The following is a 19,720-nucleotide window of genomic DNA, read 5'->3' as shown; positions in this document are numbered from 1 at the left end:
ATTTCTTTTTTACCTTTACTTTTATTTTTCCTACACATGCATATAACAGGTAGAAAAACCTATAAATCTATAGATGCCACAAAACAGAATGGAAAAGCAACTCATACCCACCTGCTTCACTTATGGCAACATTCAATAGTCATTTGAATTCTGCAAATTTTAAAAAGAAAGAGCCCAAAGCCACCAGGGTTGATTCACCACATACAAGTCTCCAATGTTAAAAGAAGCATCACCTGCTCTCACTTCATTTAGCTTACAATTTTCTTTTCTGGCATCACAGAGTCCTTGTTGAAGGTGTTGTATTCAGACACCATGCATTAACTGCACTATCCCTTTCAAGCATAACCCCAAACCCCCAGATGCTCTCGCTTCCCTCGGACTAGAAGAAACCCTGCTGCAGACCTGTGTTTTGTGCCCTACTAAAGAGCTGCATATAACCCTGTTTGTTACCCAATATAAAGTTGGAACAGCACGCTGCACATTTTCATGTGTACATCTGTGCGCGTGACTGCCTGTGGCAAAAAGATCAGAGCCCCATGGATGCTCCAGTATGCATGTGGAGCTCCATACCAACAAGGCCTTTCCTGGTCATTTCAGCAGAAGATGCAACTGGCAAGTACATCCCTTGAGAGCTTATACCCGCTCCCTCCACTGAAGTGAATGGGGACTTCCTAGTCAGCGGGGGAAGCTCTGTTTGTAACTCCCAGCTCTCATTGTCAACAACCATCACATCACATCCTCCAGGACTGTCTCATGCTAATACAGTTGAACTGGAGGATCCATGAATGAGATGGTGCCGTCATTGTGCCATGAATAGAAGCATCATGGAGCTCATGGTCCATTATTGTAGCGAGTCCTGCAATGACTAGATCAGCAGTCTCCAAGCCAGCGCCCTCCAGATGTGTTGGACTATAGCTTCCAGCATTCCCCAGCCAGGGTGGTTGACTGAGGGATGCTGGGAGTTGTAGTCCAACACCTCAGGAGGCACCAACTTGGGAAAGTCTGGACTAGACAGATTCAGCAGCGTGTAGGCGCACACAGCAGGTTATTGGGACAACGGAAAGAGAAGGTTAGCAATTGGTGGGGAGGGAGGGAGGAAGAAGAGTGTCAGGTTTCCAGGTCCCCCAGTGTACACGCTAGGGATGGCGGAGAATTTCTCCACCTTCGGGAGGCCGAGCGCCGAGGCATTCGGCCCCCCGAAAGTGTTGGGGAAATTCTCTGCCGCCCCCCCCCCCCCCGGGATGGGACTTACCTTCAGCGAATGTCCCTCTCGGCGGCGGGTCCCGGCGGCGGTTCGGCGGGGTTTCGTCAAGGGCGGGGGCGGCGGCCGGTCTCCCGACTGGCTGCTGCCGCCGCCATTACAAAATTAAAAAGTAAAAAAAACAACAACACACACCCGTGATAGGCTACGTGATGATTTACGTAGCCTATCATGGCTAGATTTCCAAAGTCAGCCATGATAGGCTACATAAATCGTCACGTAGCCTATAACTGGTGACTTTAGAAAAAAAAAGCGCGTACGCAAATGGCGGCCCCCATGGGGCGCCGCCATTTGCGTTCCTTATTTGGGCACGTCTAGTCTATGTAAAGATTTACGTAGACTACGGCGAAAATAAGGGCAACGCAAATAGCGTTCCCTTATTTTCACCGTAGTCTACGTAAATCTTTACGTAGACTAGACGTGCCAAAATAAGGAACGCAAATGGCGGCGCCCATGGGCCGCCGCCATTTGCGTACACGCTTTTTTTCCCCCCAAAGTCACCCGTGATAGGCTACGTGACGATTAACATAGCCTATCACGGCTGACTTTGGAAATCTAACCGTGATAGGCTACGTAAATCGTTACGTAGCCTATCACGGGGGTTTTTTTGTTTGTTTTTTACTTTTTCTTTCGCGGCCGGGGAGACGGGGCGCTTCTCCCCGGCCTGAATTTCGGCCGGGCGAGGCAGGACGCCTCCCCCCCCGGCCTGAATTTTGGCCGGGCGAGGCAGGACGCCTCCCCCCCCTCGCCTGAACTTCGGGGGGAGAAGCGAAGCGCCTCCCCCCCCACCGTGAAGCCAAGCTGCGAAAAGGTAAGTGACTTTCGTACATCCCTAGTACACGCTCAGGCAATCTGACACCAGACACCAAAATCAGGGAGATTTCTTTATTGCAGGAAATCCCACGGCAAAAGCTTAATGGTTATACTCTTCAGAAATCACATCGCTGATGGTCAGTAGCTATAGGCTCTACGTAATTCCAGAACAGTCTAAAACTAAACACTACAACCGTGACTGAGATCCTCATCAACGTGGTTTCCCTGTTGCCATCTCCACAGCTCTGAACACAAGGGAAGAGACTCAGGATTTTTGGTGTATCTAACCCAGGCAATCCATACTGGGGGCTCCAAACTCTGGACAAGGAATGGGAACGATTCCTGGAATGATCCCTCAGGCAATCAAGGGGTAAATTCTTGAAAGGCCTAAACAAAACCATACCCACAGAGAGTTAGTCCAACTTTGAATCTTTTGTTGGTAACTCCAGGCTACATGATCGAGGCCTATCAAGACCAAGGGAAGGGTAAACCCACACATGCAAGGAGTTCTGTGCCACCACTTTCACATTAGTAACTCCACACAGCATGAGTCCAGGCAGAGGAAAGGCCAAAAGTCATAGATCAAACCCAGCCTGCCAGTACACTGAGCTGACGACAAACAAAGACATGCACTCCACAGCAAACAAGAGTTGAAGTCTATGAAAAGCCTCACAGTACTTTTCATGGCAAGTCTTTAGCAGTCCAAAGTTCCAATTATGGGAGAGTCCATGCGCAGAGTGCCTCCAAAAGCCCAGACGATGGTGGATCCAAACAGAGGAGGCTTCGGGCAATGAAGACAAGATGTTCCTAGCAGAGGCTCTTTGCCTTTGTATCAGCTTAACAGGGAAGGCGGGACTGTAGGATGCCCCCTCCGGATCCCTTGACAGACAAGGGCCTTTAGCTTTTCAACAAGGCCCCTGTCTAAACAGGGCAGCGCTGCTCAGCCCTCCAGCAGTGACGCTTCAACCTGGGCGACCCTTCTGCAAACCCCACCCCACCTCTGTCAGGTTGTCACGGACAGCTTCCAGCCTCCCTGCCTGCAAAGGCCAGACCAGCAGGTGGACAGGGAGTTGTGAGACTCCCCCTGGCTCTGCTCTGGGAACACTGACAGAGAGAAGCTGGCAGAGACTCTGACATTCCAGAAACCGAATAGGCCTAAGCCCTTCGAGGTACTTCTAATCAAATCCTGGCTATAACCTACAAGGCCCACTGCAGTGCTGAAGTCGGGCCTTTGACAAAAAGCTGGAGTTGAAAAGACATGGCTGACACAGAGAGAAACTAACGGATTTCTTCTTGAGAGAAAGAGGGAAGCAGTCAAATAAGACAAGAATAAGCACCCAAGACAACAGAGTGTATGGGTATGTGCTGTGTAAAGAAGTCCTTCCTTTTATCTGTTCTGAAACTCCCACCAACCAGCTTCATAGGATGATCCCACTGGGTTCTGGTATTATGGCAGGGAACAAATGTCTCCCTATCCATTTTCTCCACACCATGCATAATTTTGCATTACTCTGTCATGTCTCCCCTCACTCACTTTTTGTTTACGCTAAACAGTTCCAGATGCTGTAACCTTTCCTCACAGGGGAGTTGTTCCAGCCCCTTGATCATTTTATTGGCTCATTTCTTTACTATTTCCAACTCTATAATATCATAAATATTGTTAAAATAAAGAAATAATAGTTATTCACCACTATGGGTTCTTTGATGATTAGTAAGGGCAGAGCACTGCCTAAAGCTCTTTCCACACTCCAAGCATTTATATGGTTTCTCTGCGTGGGTTCTTTGATGTTTAGTAAGGTTACTGCTCTCCCGGAAGCTTTTCCCACATTCTGAGCAGTTAAATGGTTTTTCACCAGTGTGGATTCTTTGATGAACAGTAAGGGTAGTGCTCTGACTAAAGCTCTTTCCACACTCCAAGCATTTATATGGTTTCACCCCTGTGTGTGTTCTTTGATGTCTAGTAAGGCTTCTGCTCTTACCGAAGCTTTTTCCACACTCTGAGCATTGAAATGGTTTTACCCCTGTGTGGGTTTTTTGATGGGATGTAAGGCTAGTGCTCTGAGTGAAGCTTTTCCCACACTCTGAGCATTGAAACGGTTTTTCACCTGTGTGGGTTCTTTGATGATTCATAAGTGTAGTGTGCCGACTAAAGCTGTTTCCACACTCTGAGCATGTATATGGTTTCTCTCCTGTGTGAGTTCTTTGATGATTAGTTAGGCACACGATCTGATTGAAACTCTTTACATACTCTGAGCATTTATATAGTTTCTCCCCTGTGTGTATTCTGTGGTGTAAAGCAAGACTTGGGCAAGAACTGAAGCTCCTTCCACACTCTGAGCATTTATGTGGCTTCTCCCCTGTGTGTATTCTGTAGTGTAAAGCAAGGCTTGGGCAAGAATTGAAGCTCTTTCCACACTCTGAGCATTGGAATGGTTTCTCTTCTGTGTGGGTTCTTTGATGCTTAGTAAGGGTAGAGCACTGCCTAAAGCTCTTTCCACACTCCAAGCATTTATATGGTTTCTCTGTGTGGGTTTTTTTATGTTTAGTAAGGTTACTGCTCTCCCGGAAGCGTTTCCCACATTCTGAGCAGTTAAATGGTTTTTCACCAGTGTGGGTTCTTTGATGAACAGTAAGGGTAGTACTCCGACTAAAGCTCTTTCCACACGCCAAGCATTTATATGGTTTCTCCCCTGTGTGGGTTCTTTGATGTCTAGTAAGGCTACTGCTGTCACCAAAGCTTTTTCCACACTCTGAGCATTGAAATGGTTTTACCCCTGTGTGGGTTTTTTGATGGGATGTAAGGTTAGTGCTCTGAGTGAAGCTCTTACCACACTCTGAGCATTGAAACGGTTTTTCACCTGTGTGGGTTCTTTGATGATTCGTAAGGGTAGTGCGCCGACTAAAGCTGTTTCCACACTCTGAACATGTATATGGTTTCTCTCCTGTGTGGGCTCTTTGATGATTAGTTAGGCTCCCTATCTGATTGAAACTCTTTCCACACTCAGAGCATTTATACGGTTTCTCCCCGGTGTGTATTCTGTGGTGTAAAGCAAGGTTTGGGCAAGAACTGAAGTTTTTTCCACACTGTGAGCATTGAAATAGTTTCTCTCCTGTGTGTGTTCTTTGATGCTTAGTAAGAGTACTGCTCTGCCGGAAGCTCTTTCCACAATCTGTGCATTTATGTGGTTTCTCCCCAGTGTGGATTCTTTGATGAACATTAAGGGTAGTGCTCCGACTAAAGCTCTTTCCACATTCTGAGCATGTATACAGTTTCCCTCCTGTGTGGGTTCTTTGATGTACATTCAGATGTATCCTCCAGTTGAAACACTTTCTACACTCTAAACATTTAAATGGTAGCTTTGCTTCGTGCACTGTTGTAGGCATGCTAAGGCTTGATATCCTAATTAAATTTTTTGCACATTGAGGGATTTCTTTTCTTTTCTTTCTTTTGTGAAACTCAGAAGATTCCATTCGGGTTTTATGGAAGTCAACACCTTTAGAAAGAACAGATTTCTTCCTCCCCTTTTGCTTTGCTTTAGTTCTGCTTTTCTGCAGTTCATCCTCTTTATCCCCTGCAGGAATAAAGAAACGAAACTGATCAAGCAGGAATGGATCCTCCAATCATGGAAGAAACCACATTAACAAATGTGCAAATAGTAGAATTGAAAAAAATAGTGGGGAGGCAGAACCTGCCATGTATTAAAATAGTTGCTACTGATTGGCATTAACCGGCAGCCAGTATGTAGTTACAGAGCTTTAGATACTCAGCATGCATCAAGTCACAGATTTAATTTGCAGCATCTCCACTCGAAGGAGCTCAAACATCAAAGAGGTCAGATTTGGGGACTGTGGAAGGGTTTCTTTACAGGAAAATCCACACCAGTAATTTATAGCAGTTCTGAGAATAATATACAGGGATCAGAAGCTTTTATATGTAATAAGCAGCAGGGTGGGGTGGGGGGCAAAGGTTACCGCTTGGTCCCCAAAGCGTCGACCGGCTGCTAGAATATGGTTGCTGCTTCACCAGCATGGCCTGCATTTGCCTTGGGAAGGCAGTCATGGAAAAGAAGCCAGCGCTGAACATCTTGGCTTCAGCACAAGGGAGCCCCGACCCAGACTAAGGTGCCCTGTTAGACCATCCCACCCTCTCCCAGGAGGCATCCTTCAATATCCAAATCAGGCGCCCCCTAATGCGGCTCCAACAACAGGCCAAGAGGTCATTTTACACCTGAAGCGAGCTGGGCTGATGGGTTAAAACAGCCATGCATGGCAAAGTGAGGTGGAAGCCTGCTCCCTCGGCTACACTAAACTCCTGGGTGTCTAAATTGTTTTTTTTTTAATGAGGCTGCAATCCCTTCCTAACAGGGAAGACCCCCAAAGGCTTAAAACACCCAGAAGGGTTAACACACGGAACTCCAGGAAGAGTGAGGGCCAAACAAGATGTCCACCCACCTCTTTTCTCTTATCTCATTGTGATCAGCTGCTTTAAGCCTTTTTACACATGAAGTGAGTTGGGTGGAGGGTTTAAAGCAGCCAAGCATGGCAAAGTGAGGTGGAAGCAGCGGTGGTGCTTATTTTGATATCAAAAGTAGACCGACCACCCCATTTTTACAGGTAAATGGGCTAGCACATGCTTAATACACATATGCAGCTCTAGAGTTCTATGTCTGCTGACTTATGCCTGGATTGCAGGACCTCTTTTAGCCCTAGAGTCGAATTCCATTTCAGAGAAGCTGAAATTCTAGTTGTGGGCAGGCCCAAAGGGAAAAGTGGTTAGGGTGAAGCCAAAATACCAGAAACCCCAGCATATTAGAGCGTAATGCTCTTAATGTCAGTAATTACGCCTTAGGAGGGGCATTTCAATCTTTTAGAATCGCCTCCGCCACTCCTCCTGCTCTGTACTGGATGCTCATAAGCCTCCAAGTTCAGAGGCTTACAAGCATTGGGCGCGGAACTTGTAGGATCACGCCTAAGAAGAGCAGCAATTCCTGCTTCCAGGAACTATCAGCCTAGGCACACAGAGAGCCTTACCCAGAGAGGCCAGATTTCCGTAATTCTCCTCCATGACTTCCCTGTGCAGAGCCCTCTGGCCTGGATCCAGCAGAGTCCACTCCTCCTCTGTGAAATGCACAGCCACCTGTTCGAAGGTCACCAGCCTCTGAATGAAAAAGGAGAAGAAAACTGTTTCTGCTCACAGCTAATTTAACAATCCAAAAAGACAGGAAGGGTGAGGTAGCTGTGAGTTCTCTTGCAGAATCCAAAGCTTCCTCGCTGGTTGCCAAAGCAAATTCCATGTTAAGGATCCTTACAAAAGGGATTGAAAATAAAACTGCCTCCACACAAATCTATGGTGCTACCACAGGTTTGGTTGTCCCCATCTTCAAAAGGGTATTGCAGAGTTTGAAAAGGGCAACCAAAATGATAAGGGGGGTGGAGGAACTCCCCTACGAGAAAAGGTTACAACATTTCGTGCTTTTCAGTTCAGAAAAAAGGCAGCCAAGGGCGGGGGACACAATAGAGGTGGTATAACATTAGGCATGGTGTGGAGAAAGCTTTTCTCCCTCTCTCATAATACTGGAACCCAGGGTCATCCAATGAGGATGATTGGTGGGATGTTCAGCGCAGATGAAAGAAGATCTTTGTCAGGCTGCTGCAGAGAGAGAGAAGGGAAACGGGGACACTCCATTGCCTCTTCTGCGAAAACAGCTCCATCAGAGGTTTCCTCTTCCTTAGCTGTCTTCCAGAAACAGCCATCTCTTCAGGCTACAGCAGAAAGAGTGATGAACAGCACAGGCACTACGTCAGCTTGGCTGAGACACCAGCTCCTTTTGGCTCCCCTCTCCTAGAATGGTCTCTAGTTCCTTTATAAGCACTGTGTAATTTCAAGAACTGGTGGCCTGAGTTTGTTTTTTTCCTCCTCCCTCCCAATCTCTTTTTATTTTGTGCTGTGTCATTTAGATCGTAAGCCTGAGGGAAGGAACTGTATCTAGGGATGCTTCAGGATGAGACTTTTGCTGTGCAATCACCGTGCCTTATTCATGGAATTTTATAGGGACTCCAAATGACGTTGTCTTCCATTTGTAACCCTCCCAAGATTTTCCACCACTTCGTCTTTCTTTTTTCCTACCAGAAAGAAAAATCCATTAGGAAGGAAAAGATGGAAGACCTACAAAATGCCTTTGGACTGGCAGTGCTAGAAGCCCTCTGTCTGGAAGCACCCTTACAGCCTTTTCAGCTGAACAGCAGGGTAAAATGTTGGGGTGACATCCACCAGCATAGATGGCACTGAAAACAAATTAGACAAATTCATGCAGGATAGGGCTATGGCTATACACTGTACCTCCAGGTATACTGGATGTCTTTGTGTTAAAGCCAGACCTCGTCCTCCTGTTGCACCAATTCCTCCCAAGCCCTCACATCAGATTTTCAGGTTAAGGGTAGCTATGGAGCTATGCAGGTTTTGAACTGCCATTTTGTGGGAGCCTGTATTCTGTGACAGCTCTAGAACCTATCACCCCTAGTATACCGTACAGAACCATCAACGTATTTTGCCAGACAAGAACCATCTTGTGAAAGGATACATTCTAGTCGCCTCAGCTATAATCAGAGGAGAGAGGGTTCTCAGCCCCTTGATTTTAATTTGTTTAATTAAAATTTTAATTTAGAATTAAAATTTTAATTCTCAGTCTCTTGTGGTTTTAATTTTTGTGAACTGCCCAGAGAGCTTCAGCTATCGGGCGGGGTGTGTGTGTGTTTTTCTGTGTGTGTGTGTGTGTGTGTGTGTGTGTATATATATATATATATAGAGAGAGAGAGAGAGAGAGAGAGTTATACTTTTTGTGGGGAGGGAATCTCACTCCTCAACTATTTAGGGAGGGCACATAATCTCACCCATTCTTTGCAAGGCATCTTCATTTTCCTTTCTCTTATTTTCCTATCCTTCCTTTCATCCTTCTTACCTTCCTCTCTCTCTCTTAATTTCTGTAAACACTTTGGTTAGTCTTCCCTCTTTCATTTTTTTTTCCATTAGAAAAACTGTGGAAGATGCACTGGCTTCTTGCACAGGTGAAAAAACACGTTTAGAATCAACCCTGCTTCCAGGGTGAGAGGCATCATGTCTCCAGAATACCAGTTTCTGGGGAGCAACAGTGGGAAATGAATTTTGCCCCCCAAGTCCTGCTTGTTGGCTTCACAGAGGCATCTGGTCAGCCAATGTGAGAAACAGGAGCTTTGGTCTGATCCAGCAAGGCTTTTCTTCCTGTCCTTATCCTTTCAGATCTAGGGGCACCCCTCCTTCCCCAGGCTCTCCTCCCATAATTCTTCTCCTACCTGATCGGGCTGTACAGCAACCATTTCCACTTCTCTACGAGAAGGCCTGGAAGGAAGAACCAGAGTCATTCCAGCCCCTGTGAGGGAGACAGAAGAGGGGAGTACAGAATGTATCCTTGGCATTGCAATCAATTCCTGGACTGAAATCTATCTGTTACCATGATGCTTTTGGAACAAAATAAACTAGAACAAACAGACAGAGGTTATACAAACAAAATTAAAAGTTCACAATTCATATTGCACAATTAAGCACATTTGTTATTTTAATAAAGCAAAACCTTTATCAGCCAAATGTATATGCTTTATCTTCACTTAAGATCAAAAGTTTATTAAGTCCTAATCCAGCAGAGCTATATCCATTCAAAGAAAACTGCAAATCTCAGCTTAAGGGGACAAATAAGAAAAAAAATAAATATAAGGCTGCCATCCTATACACCAGGGGTGAGCAACGTATGGCCCTCTAGACGTTTTGGCCGACAACTCCCATGATCCCTCACTGTTGGCTATGCTGGCTAGGATAAGTGGGAGTTGTCAGCCAAAACGTCTGGAGGGCCACAAATTGCCCAGCGCTGCTATACACACTGAGCTGGGAGTCAGTTTCATTGAACTCAATCGGACTTACTTCTCAGTAGACATGTATAGGATTGTGCTGGAAATTACACTGAACAGCTCTTTAGGTATTTCATAGGATGGGGGAGGCCAGGCTTGATGGCAGAACAAGGATCTTGGGATTGTAGTTGATAACAAGCTGAATATGAGTCAGCAGTGTGATGCAGCCGCAAAAAAAGCTAATTCAATTTTAGTTTGTATTAATAGAACCAGTTTCAGGGTTGCAGGAAATAACAGTTCCAGTTTTCTACATTAGTTAGTCAGACCTCGTCTGGAGTACTGCGTCTAGTTGTGAGGGTCGCAGTTTAAGAAGGATCTAGACAAATTGGAACAGGTTATAAAAAGATATTGTAGAACTGGAAAAAGTGCAGGAAAGAGCAACTAATATGATCAAGGGGCTGGAGCAACTCCCCTATGAGGAAAGGTTTCCGGGGGGCATGGACTAGATGGCCTTCAAGACCCCCTCCAAATCTACCATTCTATGTTTCTAGCTTCTTGAAACCAACTCCAAGTGAATAAAGGAGTTAGAAAAGACTCTATGATGCTCCTGTGAAGAATTCAGAGTGCTGGTTTGGATTCACCTTATGTCTTAAACGGTTAAAACTAAAATCGTCATAGAATCATAGAACAGTAGGGTTGGAAGGGGCCTACAAGACCATCAAGTCCAACCCGAGTCCAACTCTTATTTCATTTATTTATTTACAATATTTGTATACCGCTCCATATCTAAAACAGATTTCCCATGTTAGAGAGGCTACAGAGAACCATCGCCTCCCCACACAGGCTCAAGGGGGAACATTAAAACAGCCCATGGATGGCAGGCACGTTTCCAGGAGTGAGGCCAAGTTGGTAGTGGAATGGAGGTGCCCTAAGGCCTTACCCAGCAAGTTGGTGCCTCCGTCACTCTCCTGCACAATCCGTCTGGACCTTGTCTTCTGTCTGGCACCCTGTGGAACTTCCTCTGCCTCACAGAACTTGGCGACCGCTTTGGCTAACACCCCCTTCACCTGAAAGAGGAGTGAAGATCATCTGAGGCAGGGAAAAGACTGATTAGAAAAGGCCAAGGCCAAGGCTTTAAAAAACATTATTGTCAAACTTCAACAAAACAAAAAAGAAAAAATGTAGCTACATAAATTTGAATATATATCAGTTTCAGTGCATGCATATGAAATGTCTGTGTGTGTGTATGAAAATATGGCTTTCTAAGGATTATACATAAACTTCAAGAAAAGCAGACCAAATATCCATACAAGTTTCCATTTGCTAGTGGCATCTATAGACCACCTGTTCAAATGCTGAAAGTGTTGTAAGGTTTTCAATCCATCGGAGTATAGGAAGTGAGCATTTATCCTTCCAACTTTGTAATATCAGTCTTTTTAGATGTCAAAAGGGTGTGGAGAATCCATCTTTGCTGACCTTGCATTAACTTTCAGGAAGTGGGTAGATAGTTTAAAAGGACATGTGCATCAGCCAAGGGTTTTGTTTTGCAATCTGACTGAACTTGGGACTCCTTCTAAATGTATTCTGCTTAATATGCCCAGTTCTCCAGATTGCATACCCCTGCCCCGCCAGTCAATCACAAATAAAAGAACGAATTCCACAGAATTACTGAAGTCAAATATGACCTGGTGTGCCCCGCTATTGTCTAATCTTTTTCTTGAATGAATAGCTCTAGCCAATTCTTAGAGCAGAACTATTATTATTCCTATTTTTAAAAAGGGGGACAGATCCGATTCTAATACTTGGCATCCCACCATCTTGTTAACCATTATTGGGGAAATGTATGCAAATTAATTATCTTTGCAATAAAATTAGATTAGGACATCTTCTAGGATAAATACATGAAAAAGGGGTGGGTCCAGTGCCCTCATTGAGCGAATTAGTTCAGCTTGCTACTACTCAGGAGACTTGTAGCTAAGGAAATACTTGAATTTAAAATGCTGTGCAGCTGCGGTCTTCACTGGGCCAGCTACTACCAAAGCACTTTCCTTTGCAGGCTGCCTGTTGAGGGGGTCATTTGGAGGACCTCACAGATGGCAGGCCCCCAGACATCTGCCCTAGAGGCGCCAGTATATGTACAACGGAAAGGGGCTTTTCAGTGGTGGCACCCCAAATTCAACTGCCAACAACTCCGCAATTTTTTTTGGCACCAGATCAAGTCATTTTTATTAGGCCAGGGACTTGACCTGGTCATATTGCCGCTGCTTGTTTTCTAGTGATATAGTCTCAGTTTTACTGTTTGTATGAAGTGTTTTTCCCATATGATGTATTTGTTAGACATTTTCATGTCTTGTACACTGCCCAGGATCCGTTTGGATAAATGGCAGTTTAGAATCCATTTAAATAAATAATAAATGAGTAAGGCAGGAGAGGGGGAGAAACTGCTCCAGCCAGAATTTCCCAGATGTCTCCTGCTTCTCCGGGACTTCCATTAGTAGCAGAGCAATTGAGGTGGGTGCAACTGCTAGCTGTCTGCTGCTGGGAGGGCAGGATGGTGCCTCTGGTCCTGGCAGCAGGATCTGCTCCCTTGCACAACATTCACAGCCGCTTCCAAGGGTCTTCTGAGACCGCAAGGAAGGCCTCGCCCTGCATGTGGAACCCCCAGCGCAGAGAGTTGGGACCTCCCCCTTTGGATGATTTCTAGAATATAACAGGGCAGCCAGTAGCTATATGCATTTTCCGCCCCTTCACATTAGCAAGAAGAAACGCTCTCACCTGCCCCACTGCCTGCTTCTTGTCCTCCACCTGGCTCAGAAGGAAACCTTCTGCCAGGGCCACCGCCTGGGCACTGGTCTCCGCCCCACACTCTCTCACCCAGCTCTCCACCTCCGGGGACAGGACAGTCAGGAACTGCTCCAGGATCACCAGGTCCAGGATCTCAGATTTCGTGTGCCTCCCTGGCTGGAGCCACTGACAGCAAAGGTCGTGGAGCCGGCTGCAAACCCCTCGGGGCCCCTCGGCCTCCTGGTAGCAGAGCCCCCTGAAGCGCTGGCGCTGCACGTCCAAGCTGCCAATGTCCTCGCCCAGGCTCTTCTGCGCCGTTCTTTCCCAGAATGCCCCACTGCTCCCATCCTCAGTGGCATCAGGCCCTCCTTTTCCAGCTTCAGGACTGGCTGACTTTTGCTCTTCCATCTCCAATCTGTGCTCCAGCTCAGCCTCCAGCAGGGCTCAAAGGACCCCTGTGCTCTGCTTCTTACGGCGAGGACAGGAGGAATGGGGGCGGGGGGGGGAGCACATCTAGTAGACGCCACCAGCCCTTCTGTCTGCAACTATTACACCCAGCAAGCGGAGGGATGCTTTACGCGAAGCACTGGCTGACTCTGGCTAGTGACTGGGGCTTCTCCCTGTAAGGAAGACAGAGGAACATTAAGACTGAGAGGACAGATGAGATGGAGAGGAGGGAAGTTCCTTCTCCTGCACCAACCCTAACAAGCGTCCTGTTCCTTCTGCACCACATGGGGTGGTGGTGGTGGTGGTGGGAGTCCTTTCTCTTGTACCAACCCTAAGAAGTGTCTATTCCCCCCCCACACACACAGACACACACACACTCCCTCTCTTCCCATCCTAGGACAGCCCTTTGCCAGATCCTTTCTCCTTTTCCTCCTTCTTCTGCAGACGCAAAACTGTCTGAAAGTGGCTTTAGTACCCTCCAGTTCTCAGGACACGGGCCTCGCATTCCGCCTCGAGGAATCTTATTATCAGGACATTCACGGTGAACAGAGAAGGGGAAAGACACTCCCAGGGCGGGTTTTCTGCAGGTGCACAGCCTGAATCTCTTGTGGGGTGGAGACCTTATCCTCCCCCCCCCCCGCCTGCACCCCTTCTCTTGCTCTGCCAACGCAAACCGGTTAAAAACTTTTCAAGACCTTCTAAATTTGCAGGGATGACAATCTCAGACAAGTTTTGCCCCGAGGATCTGGTTTGGGGCCTTTTAGCAGAAAGAAGGAAACAGTTCAGCCACAAAAGCCACTTTCCTTTGGGGTGCAGTGGCGAAGGGTTGACAAGCCCCCTCATTCGCCTCCCCCTCCACTCACTGCTTGAATATCTTCATCTGGGAACATCCAAATCCCCCTCCCCACGTCTTTACCTTGCACCCCCCTCCCGGGGCTCCCCTGCACCCCAATGCAGGTGCCTCTCACCAGATCCCTTGGAAGGACTGGGAAGGGGGGTGTCTGCTGATGTCATGCAATGGGGAAATCCCAGGCTCTTTGGATTTATCCCCACTCCCCGCCGCTACCTCTTCTTTTCTGCCTTGCATCCCCCTTCGACTCACCCTCCTTTCCTCCTCTGCCCCCCAACGCACTTTGCTCTAACCAGATCCCTTGGGAGCACTTTAGTGTGAGGGTCGGAGTTGCTGATGCCTCTGCAGCGGGGCAAAGCCGGGCTCTCCCCCCACTGGAGCGGGCAGCCAGCGGGTGTTGCACGGCACAGTCCTCGGGGCCTCTCTAGGAATCCAGAGCCTTTCTGTTTAACCCGGACATGCAGCTCCGCCTCCTTCCCAGGCCGCGAAGACGGTGATGCTTTTGCAGCAAGAGACAGAGACAGTGGAGGCTGGTGGCTCCGATGTCCGTGGGGCTGTGCATCCGCTCTGGGTTTCAGTCAGAACCAGCCAGAATTCTAAAGGAGCTGTCCAAGGTGCCGAGCCCGCTTTGGGGATAGGGTTCAGCACTTTGGATAGTTCCTTCAGAGTTCTGACTGAAACCCAGAGCGGATTCTTTGCCCCAGTGACAGAGGAGCCACCAGCCTCCACTGGCCAGAGCCTGTGTTTTCCTCTATGGGATTCTGGCAGTAAACCTATGCCGAGGACCCTGGAGAGGGATGGGCTTTGCTGTTTCCCTCGGTCCAGTCCATGCTCCCCTTGCTGTGTCTCTCCCTTCGCGCGCCAGGCAACTGCAACGTATTTGAAGAGGGAGACCCACTCCCCAACAGGGGTGGCCAGCAACTTGATGTGGCCCTCCGGACATTCATGGAAAAAAGGACAGGAAAGGTTCCTCCTGTGCAAGCACCGGGTCATTACTGACCCCTAGAGGGACGCCGCTTTGCGCTGGCGTTTTCATGGCAGACTGTAGCGGGGTGGTTTGCCATTGCCTTCCCCGGGCGTGACTACCTTTCCCCCAGCAAGCTGGGTACTCATTTTACCCACCTCGGAAGGATGGAGGGCTGAGTCGACCTCAGCCGGCTACCCGAGACCCGGCTTCTGCTGGGATTGAACTCAGGACATGGGGAGAGTTTCGGTTGCAATACTGCCGCCTACCACTCTGCGCCACACGAGGCTCTTCTGGACATTCACAGAATCATAGAATATTGGAAGGGGTCTGTAAGACCATCCAGTCCAACCCCCTGCTCAATGCAGGAATCCAAGTCAAAGCAATCCTGACAGATGGCTGTCCAGCTTCGTCTTGGATGCCTCCATTGTTGCACTCCAACTCCCATTGGCACTGCTAACGTTCAGGGACGAGGGGAGTTGTAGTCACACAACCTCTGGAGGGCCACAGATGGCCCAACTTTGCAGCCCAACTCAGAGCAAGGGAGGGGGGCTGTGTTTGTGTATTATTACATTTAAATCCCGCCTTTTTTTCTCTTGCCAGGAACCCAAGGCAGTTACATGGTCCTCCTCCTCTCTCTTTTTAGCCTCACAACAACCCTGTGAGGTAGGTCACTGACGCTGAGAGTCAGTGACTGGCTCAAAGTCACCCAGTGAGCTTCATGGCCAAATGGAGAATGGAACCCGGATCTCCCGGATCCAAGTCCAGCACTCTAACCACGACACCACACATTTGCAATCCAGGGCCGCAGTGGCTTAGTGGTTAAGACGCTGAACTGCAGACTGGAAGGTCGGCAGGTCAGCAGTTCGAGTCCCGAGTGCTGCATGACGGAGTGAGCGCCCGTCTTCAGTCCCAGCTCCTGCCAACCTAGCAGTTCGAAAGCAAGAAATTGCAAGTAGATAAATAGGTACCGCCTCGGCGGGAAAGGTAACAGCGTTCCGTGCACCTCAGTGTTCAGTCATGCCGGCCACATGACCATGGAAGCGTCTTCGGACAGCGCTGGCTCTTCGGCTTAGAAACGGGGATGAGCACCGCACCCTAGAGTCGGACACGACTGGTTGGGGACACCTTTACCTTTTACCTTTATGGATTTAAAAGCCTCCCAGAGAATTGGCATATTACCTACCATCCCTTGTTAAATTGAAAAAAAGTACAGGGAGAGCTGGAGATCTAACCCTCCCCCGCCCCCGGGCATAGAAAGAACTATGCCAGCTGTTCTCCAAGGTCGAAAAAGCGGCCTCGGAGAGGGGGGAAAGGGGCATTTTGGTGGGCGGGGAGGGAAGGAGACCAGAGAGGCCAGGATACAAGCTATCCTGAGCCTCTTCCAGCCTCCTTCCCTCCCTCTCTGAAGTGCAGTCACTAGACGGGCAAAAAAGCCCGTCTAGTGAAAAACACAGGGCGGGAGAATGGGGAGGCGAAGATGGCCTCTGCCGCTTCTCCCTCCCTGCATTGGATGATCGGAAGCCTCCAAGTTTGGGGGCTTCCAATCATCGAGGGCGCAATCGATAGGACCGCACCCTAAATAACATTTCAAAAGCAGAAGTCCCCAGTGATCTCCTCCAAATGGAAAGTAAATGGAGCTGTGTTAAATGTCACTGCATGGTGGAAGCCATTCAAACGCTGGTGGGGAGGAGATTGTTTATAAAGCTGTTACGCTATTTGGATTTTGTCTGATGGCCAACATAGCTACCTTGGCTTTATACATTTGATTGTACTCAGGGACAGAGCACCTACTTTGCATGTACAAAGTCCCAGATTTGATTCCTAGCCACACGCATTAAGAACGCAAGAACATAAGAAGAGCCATGCTGACTCAGGCCAAGGGTCCATCTAGTCCAGCATTCTGCCCACACAGTGGCCAACCAGTTGTTGTCGGGGAACCCACAAGCAGGACATGAGCACAACAGCACCCTCCCGCCCATGTTCCCCAGCAACTGATCTACGTAGGCATACTGCCTCTGGTACTGGGGGTAGCACATACCCATCAGGACTTGTAGCCATTTATTGCCCTTTCCTCCAGGAATTTGTCTAACCCCCTTTTAAAGCCATCCAAATTGGTGGCCGTCAGGAGCAGGGCTAGGAAAGATCATTGACCCTGAAGAGCAGCTTCCGCTCTTGAGTAGGTATCAAGCCAGAATGGACCAATAGCCCAACTGGGGATCTGGGCATTTCCTACACTGCTTCGTAACCTACATTTCCTTATTTTCATGGAGCTGCTGCTCATTCAAGGAGCCACCCCAAGCCAAGGTGGGGCAGTAGTTTTAGGCAGCTCTCAGTCTTCATCTGTACTGAGCTGGCCCTACCATTAGGCAGGGTGAGGCAGTCACCTCAGGCAGCAGAAGTTGAGAGGCAGCAGCAAGGTGCTGAAGGAGAGAACGGTGTACCTTGCAGCCTACTCTGCAGCCCCTAAGTTAGCCTGCTGCCTTCAAGTTCAGTGGAGAACGTTGTCCCATCATAGTCTGAAAGACAGATTCATCTGCAAGCCCAGTCAGCTTTTGTACATGGAATTGGGAGGGGGGACGCTATCTTGTCCTTTGCCTCAGGCAGCAAAATGTCTTGGGCCAGCCCTGCATCTGTAACCCATATTTATTTTCATTGCTCACTGGGAAAGCACATGCTTTGCATACATGAGGTTTTAGCTGCAATTATTTATTCAAATTTATTTATTTATTTACTACATTTCTATGCCGCCCAATAGCCAAAGCTCTCTGGGCGGTTCAGAACAATTAAAACCACAAAATCCAGCATAAAAATACAATATAACATTCAACAGTTTAAAACTACAGTATAAAAGTGAAAGCAGGGTAAAACCTAGCAGCAATGCAGAGATTTCAAACCCAATAGCAGATTCAAAACAACTGATCTAAAAGATTAAAATGGCTGGGAAAATAAAAAGGTCTTCACCTGGCACCGAAAAGAGTACAATGTAGGTGCCAAGCGAGCTTCTCTGGGAAGCTCATTGCACAACCAGGGTGCCACAGCAGAAGAGGCCCACTTCTTCATAGCCACCCGCCTCTTTTCCTTTGGCAGGGGCTCCGGGAAAAGGGCCAGTGAAGATGACCTTAAGGCCCGGGCAGGTGCATATGCGAGGAGGTGATTCTTCAGGTAGCCTGGGCCCAAGCCATGTAGGACTCTGAATGTTAGTACCAGCACTTTAAATTGGGTCCAGAAATGGACTGGCAGCCAGGACAGATGGAAAAGAACTGGCTTAATATGATCACATTGACCAGTCCCCATTCACAGTCTCTCTGCCCTGTTTTGGACCAGCTGAAGTTTCCAGACTGTTTTCAAAGGCAGCCCACGTATACGGCCTTGCAGTAAGCCAGACAAGAGGTTATCAGAGAATGGGTAACTGCAGCTAGGCTATCTCTGTCCAGGAAAGGACATAGTTGGTATAGCAGCCTGAGCTGACCAAAGGTGCTCCGATAGTATTTGGGGAGGTGGTGGATGTTTTTGTTTTTATTATTATCGCTAGTTCTGATTAATGTGTGCAGTGAAATGTTATTTGCCTTTTATAGTTGAAGGGAGGGGTTATCCTTAAGCAAGACCTATAAATACCTCTGCCATCTAGAAGAACCTCACATATCAGGGCTGGAAAAGACCTCTGCCTGAGATTTTGCAGGGCTGTTGCTGCCAGTCGGTCTTAGCTCTCTCTGATTCCTGGGGTTTGTTTACTTTCCCGTAAGAGCAACTCCAACTGACAGCAAAGGAACTATCCAGTGGAGGATGGTGGCTCCGATGTCTGTGGGGCTGTAAATCCGCTCTGGGTTTCAGCCAGAACTCTAAAGGGGCCAATTCAAGGTGTTGAACCTATTTTGGGGCTAGGGTTCAGCACCTTGGATAGCTCCTTTAGAGTTCTGACTGAAACCCAGAGCAGATTCACAGCCTCACTGACATCACCCCCAGCCTCCTGAAAGTATCTGCTTGTCCGGAGAGACCTCCAGCAACTTGTAAGGTGATTAAAGCAATGGTTTGCTGCCTCGTAAAGCTTGTAAAGTGAGTAGTAGCCGCTTCACACAATTCAGGCCCTGCAGTCACTTTCGACTGGCAGGGGTCTTCCTCTGGAATTTTTGATAATGTGTGTTGGGTGCCATCACACAAAATAGCCACTGTGGTTGTGGGGTGGGGAGTCACAAAATGGTTGCCATGAGCTGTGGGCAATTTATCATTGCAAAAAAACAAAGGCAAGCTATTTCCCCAACTCATCTCTAAATAAATATTTATAAAATTAATTCCTCAAAATTTATCTCCCCAAAATAGGAAGATCACCTCAAAATAATTTTTCCCAACACACACACACACAAAACCAGTCTCAAGATCCCTTTTCAGGTTCACCCCCACCCCAAATACACACACATAATCACAGACACACAACCCGTGACCGTTCATCCATTATGCAAATACACACAAACCTACATACAAACACACAGCCCAATCTATCAATCATGCAAATATACACACATTGACAAGGGTGCTCCCCACTGACTTCCCCACCACCGCTAGATGTCCTAGCCATCTCCTTACCCCTGCTAAACTTCCTCTGCCCTCCTCAGTCTCCTAATCTCCTGGTAGGGCTGGAAAAAATATGGACTAATTAGCTCCGTTTTAACATTACCTAGTGTTCCAGTTTGTTGGGATCTGCAACAAAATGAAGGGAATGGCC

The 19,720-nt window shown here is 47.8% G+C and overlaps 1 protein-coding gene across 3 annotated transcripts; it reads right to left on the bottom strand.

Annotated features, from left to right (window-relative positions):
- Nucleotides 1-1,754: 1,754 nt before the first annotated feature.
- Nucleotides 1,755-15,171, bottom strand: LOC146356109 (uncharacterized). 3 transcript variants are annotated; one of them, XM_084831297.1, is made up of 6 exons: nt 15,156-15,171; nt 12,728-13,356; nt 10,893-11,019; nt 9,404-9,480; nt 7,106-7,232; nt 1,755-5,646 (listed from the first exon to the last, which is right to left on the bottom strand). In XM_084831297.1, the coding sequence occupies exons 2-6, from the start codon at nt 13,142-13,144 to the stop codon at nt 3,755-3,757; spliced, it is 2,640 nt and encodes an 879-aa protein (XP_084687423.1). In that variant the 5' UTR covers nt 13,145-13,356; nt 15,156-15,171; the 3' UTR covers nt 1,755-3,754. The 3 variants fall into 3 exon arrangements, with proteins under 3 accessions (XP_084687423.1, XP_084687421.1, XP_084687422.1); XM_084831295.1 differs by lacking the exon at nt 15,156-15,171 and adding an exon at nt 14,286-14,459; XM_084831296.1 differs by lacking the exon at nt 15,156-15,171 and adding an exon at nt 14,316-14,459.
- Nucleotides 15,172-19,720: the final 4,549 nt, after the last annotated feature.

The sequence above is a fragment of the Heloderma suspectum genome, chromosome 2, assembly GCF_057233095.1.
Source record: "Heloderma suspectum isolate Gila_16-S chromosome 2, 16-S_ref, whole genome shotgun sequence".
Classification (NCBI taxonomy): domain Eukaryota; kingdom Metazoa; phylum Chordata; class Lepidosauria; order Squamata; family Helodermatidae; genus Heloderma; species Heloderma suspectum.
The sequence above is the reverse complement of the archived record's forward strand: the minus strand, read 5'-3'. Positions and strand labels throughout refer to the sequence as shown.

Coding starts and splice junctions, on each gene's coding strand:
- LOC146356109 (XM_084831297.1), bottom strand. CDS start 13,144: ATGGAAGAGCAAAAGTCAGCCAGTCCTGAAGCTGGAAAAGGAGGGCCT. Junction 9,481..10,892: donor CGGAGGCACCAACTTGCTGG/GTAAGGCCTTAG, acceptor TCTCCCTCACAG/GGGCTGGAATGACTCTGGTT. Junction 5,647..7,105: donor CGGAAATCTGGCCTCTCTGG/GTAAGGCTCTCT, acceptor TTATTCCTGCAG/GGGATAAAGAGGATGAACTG.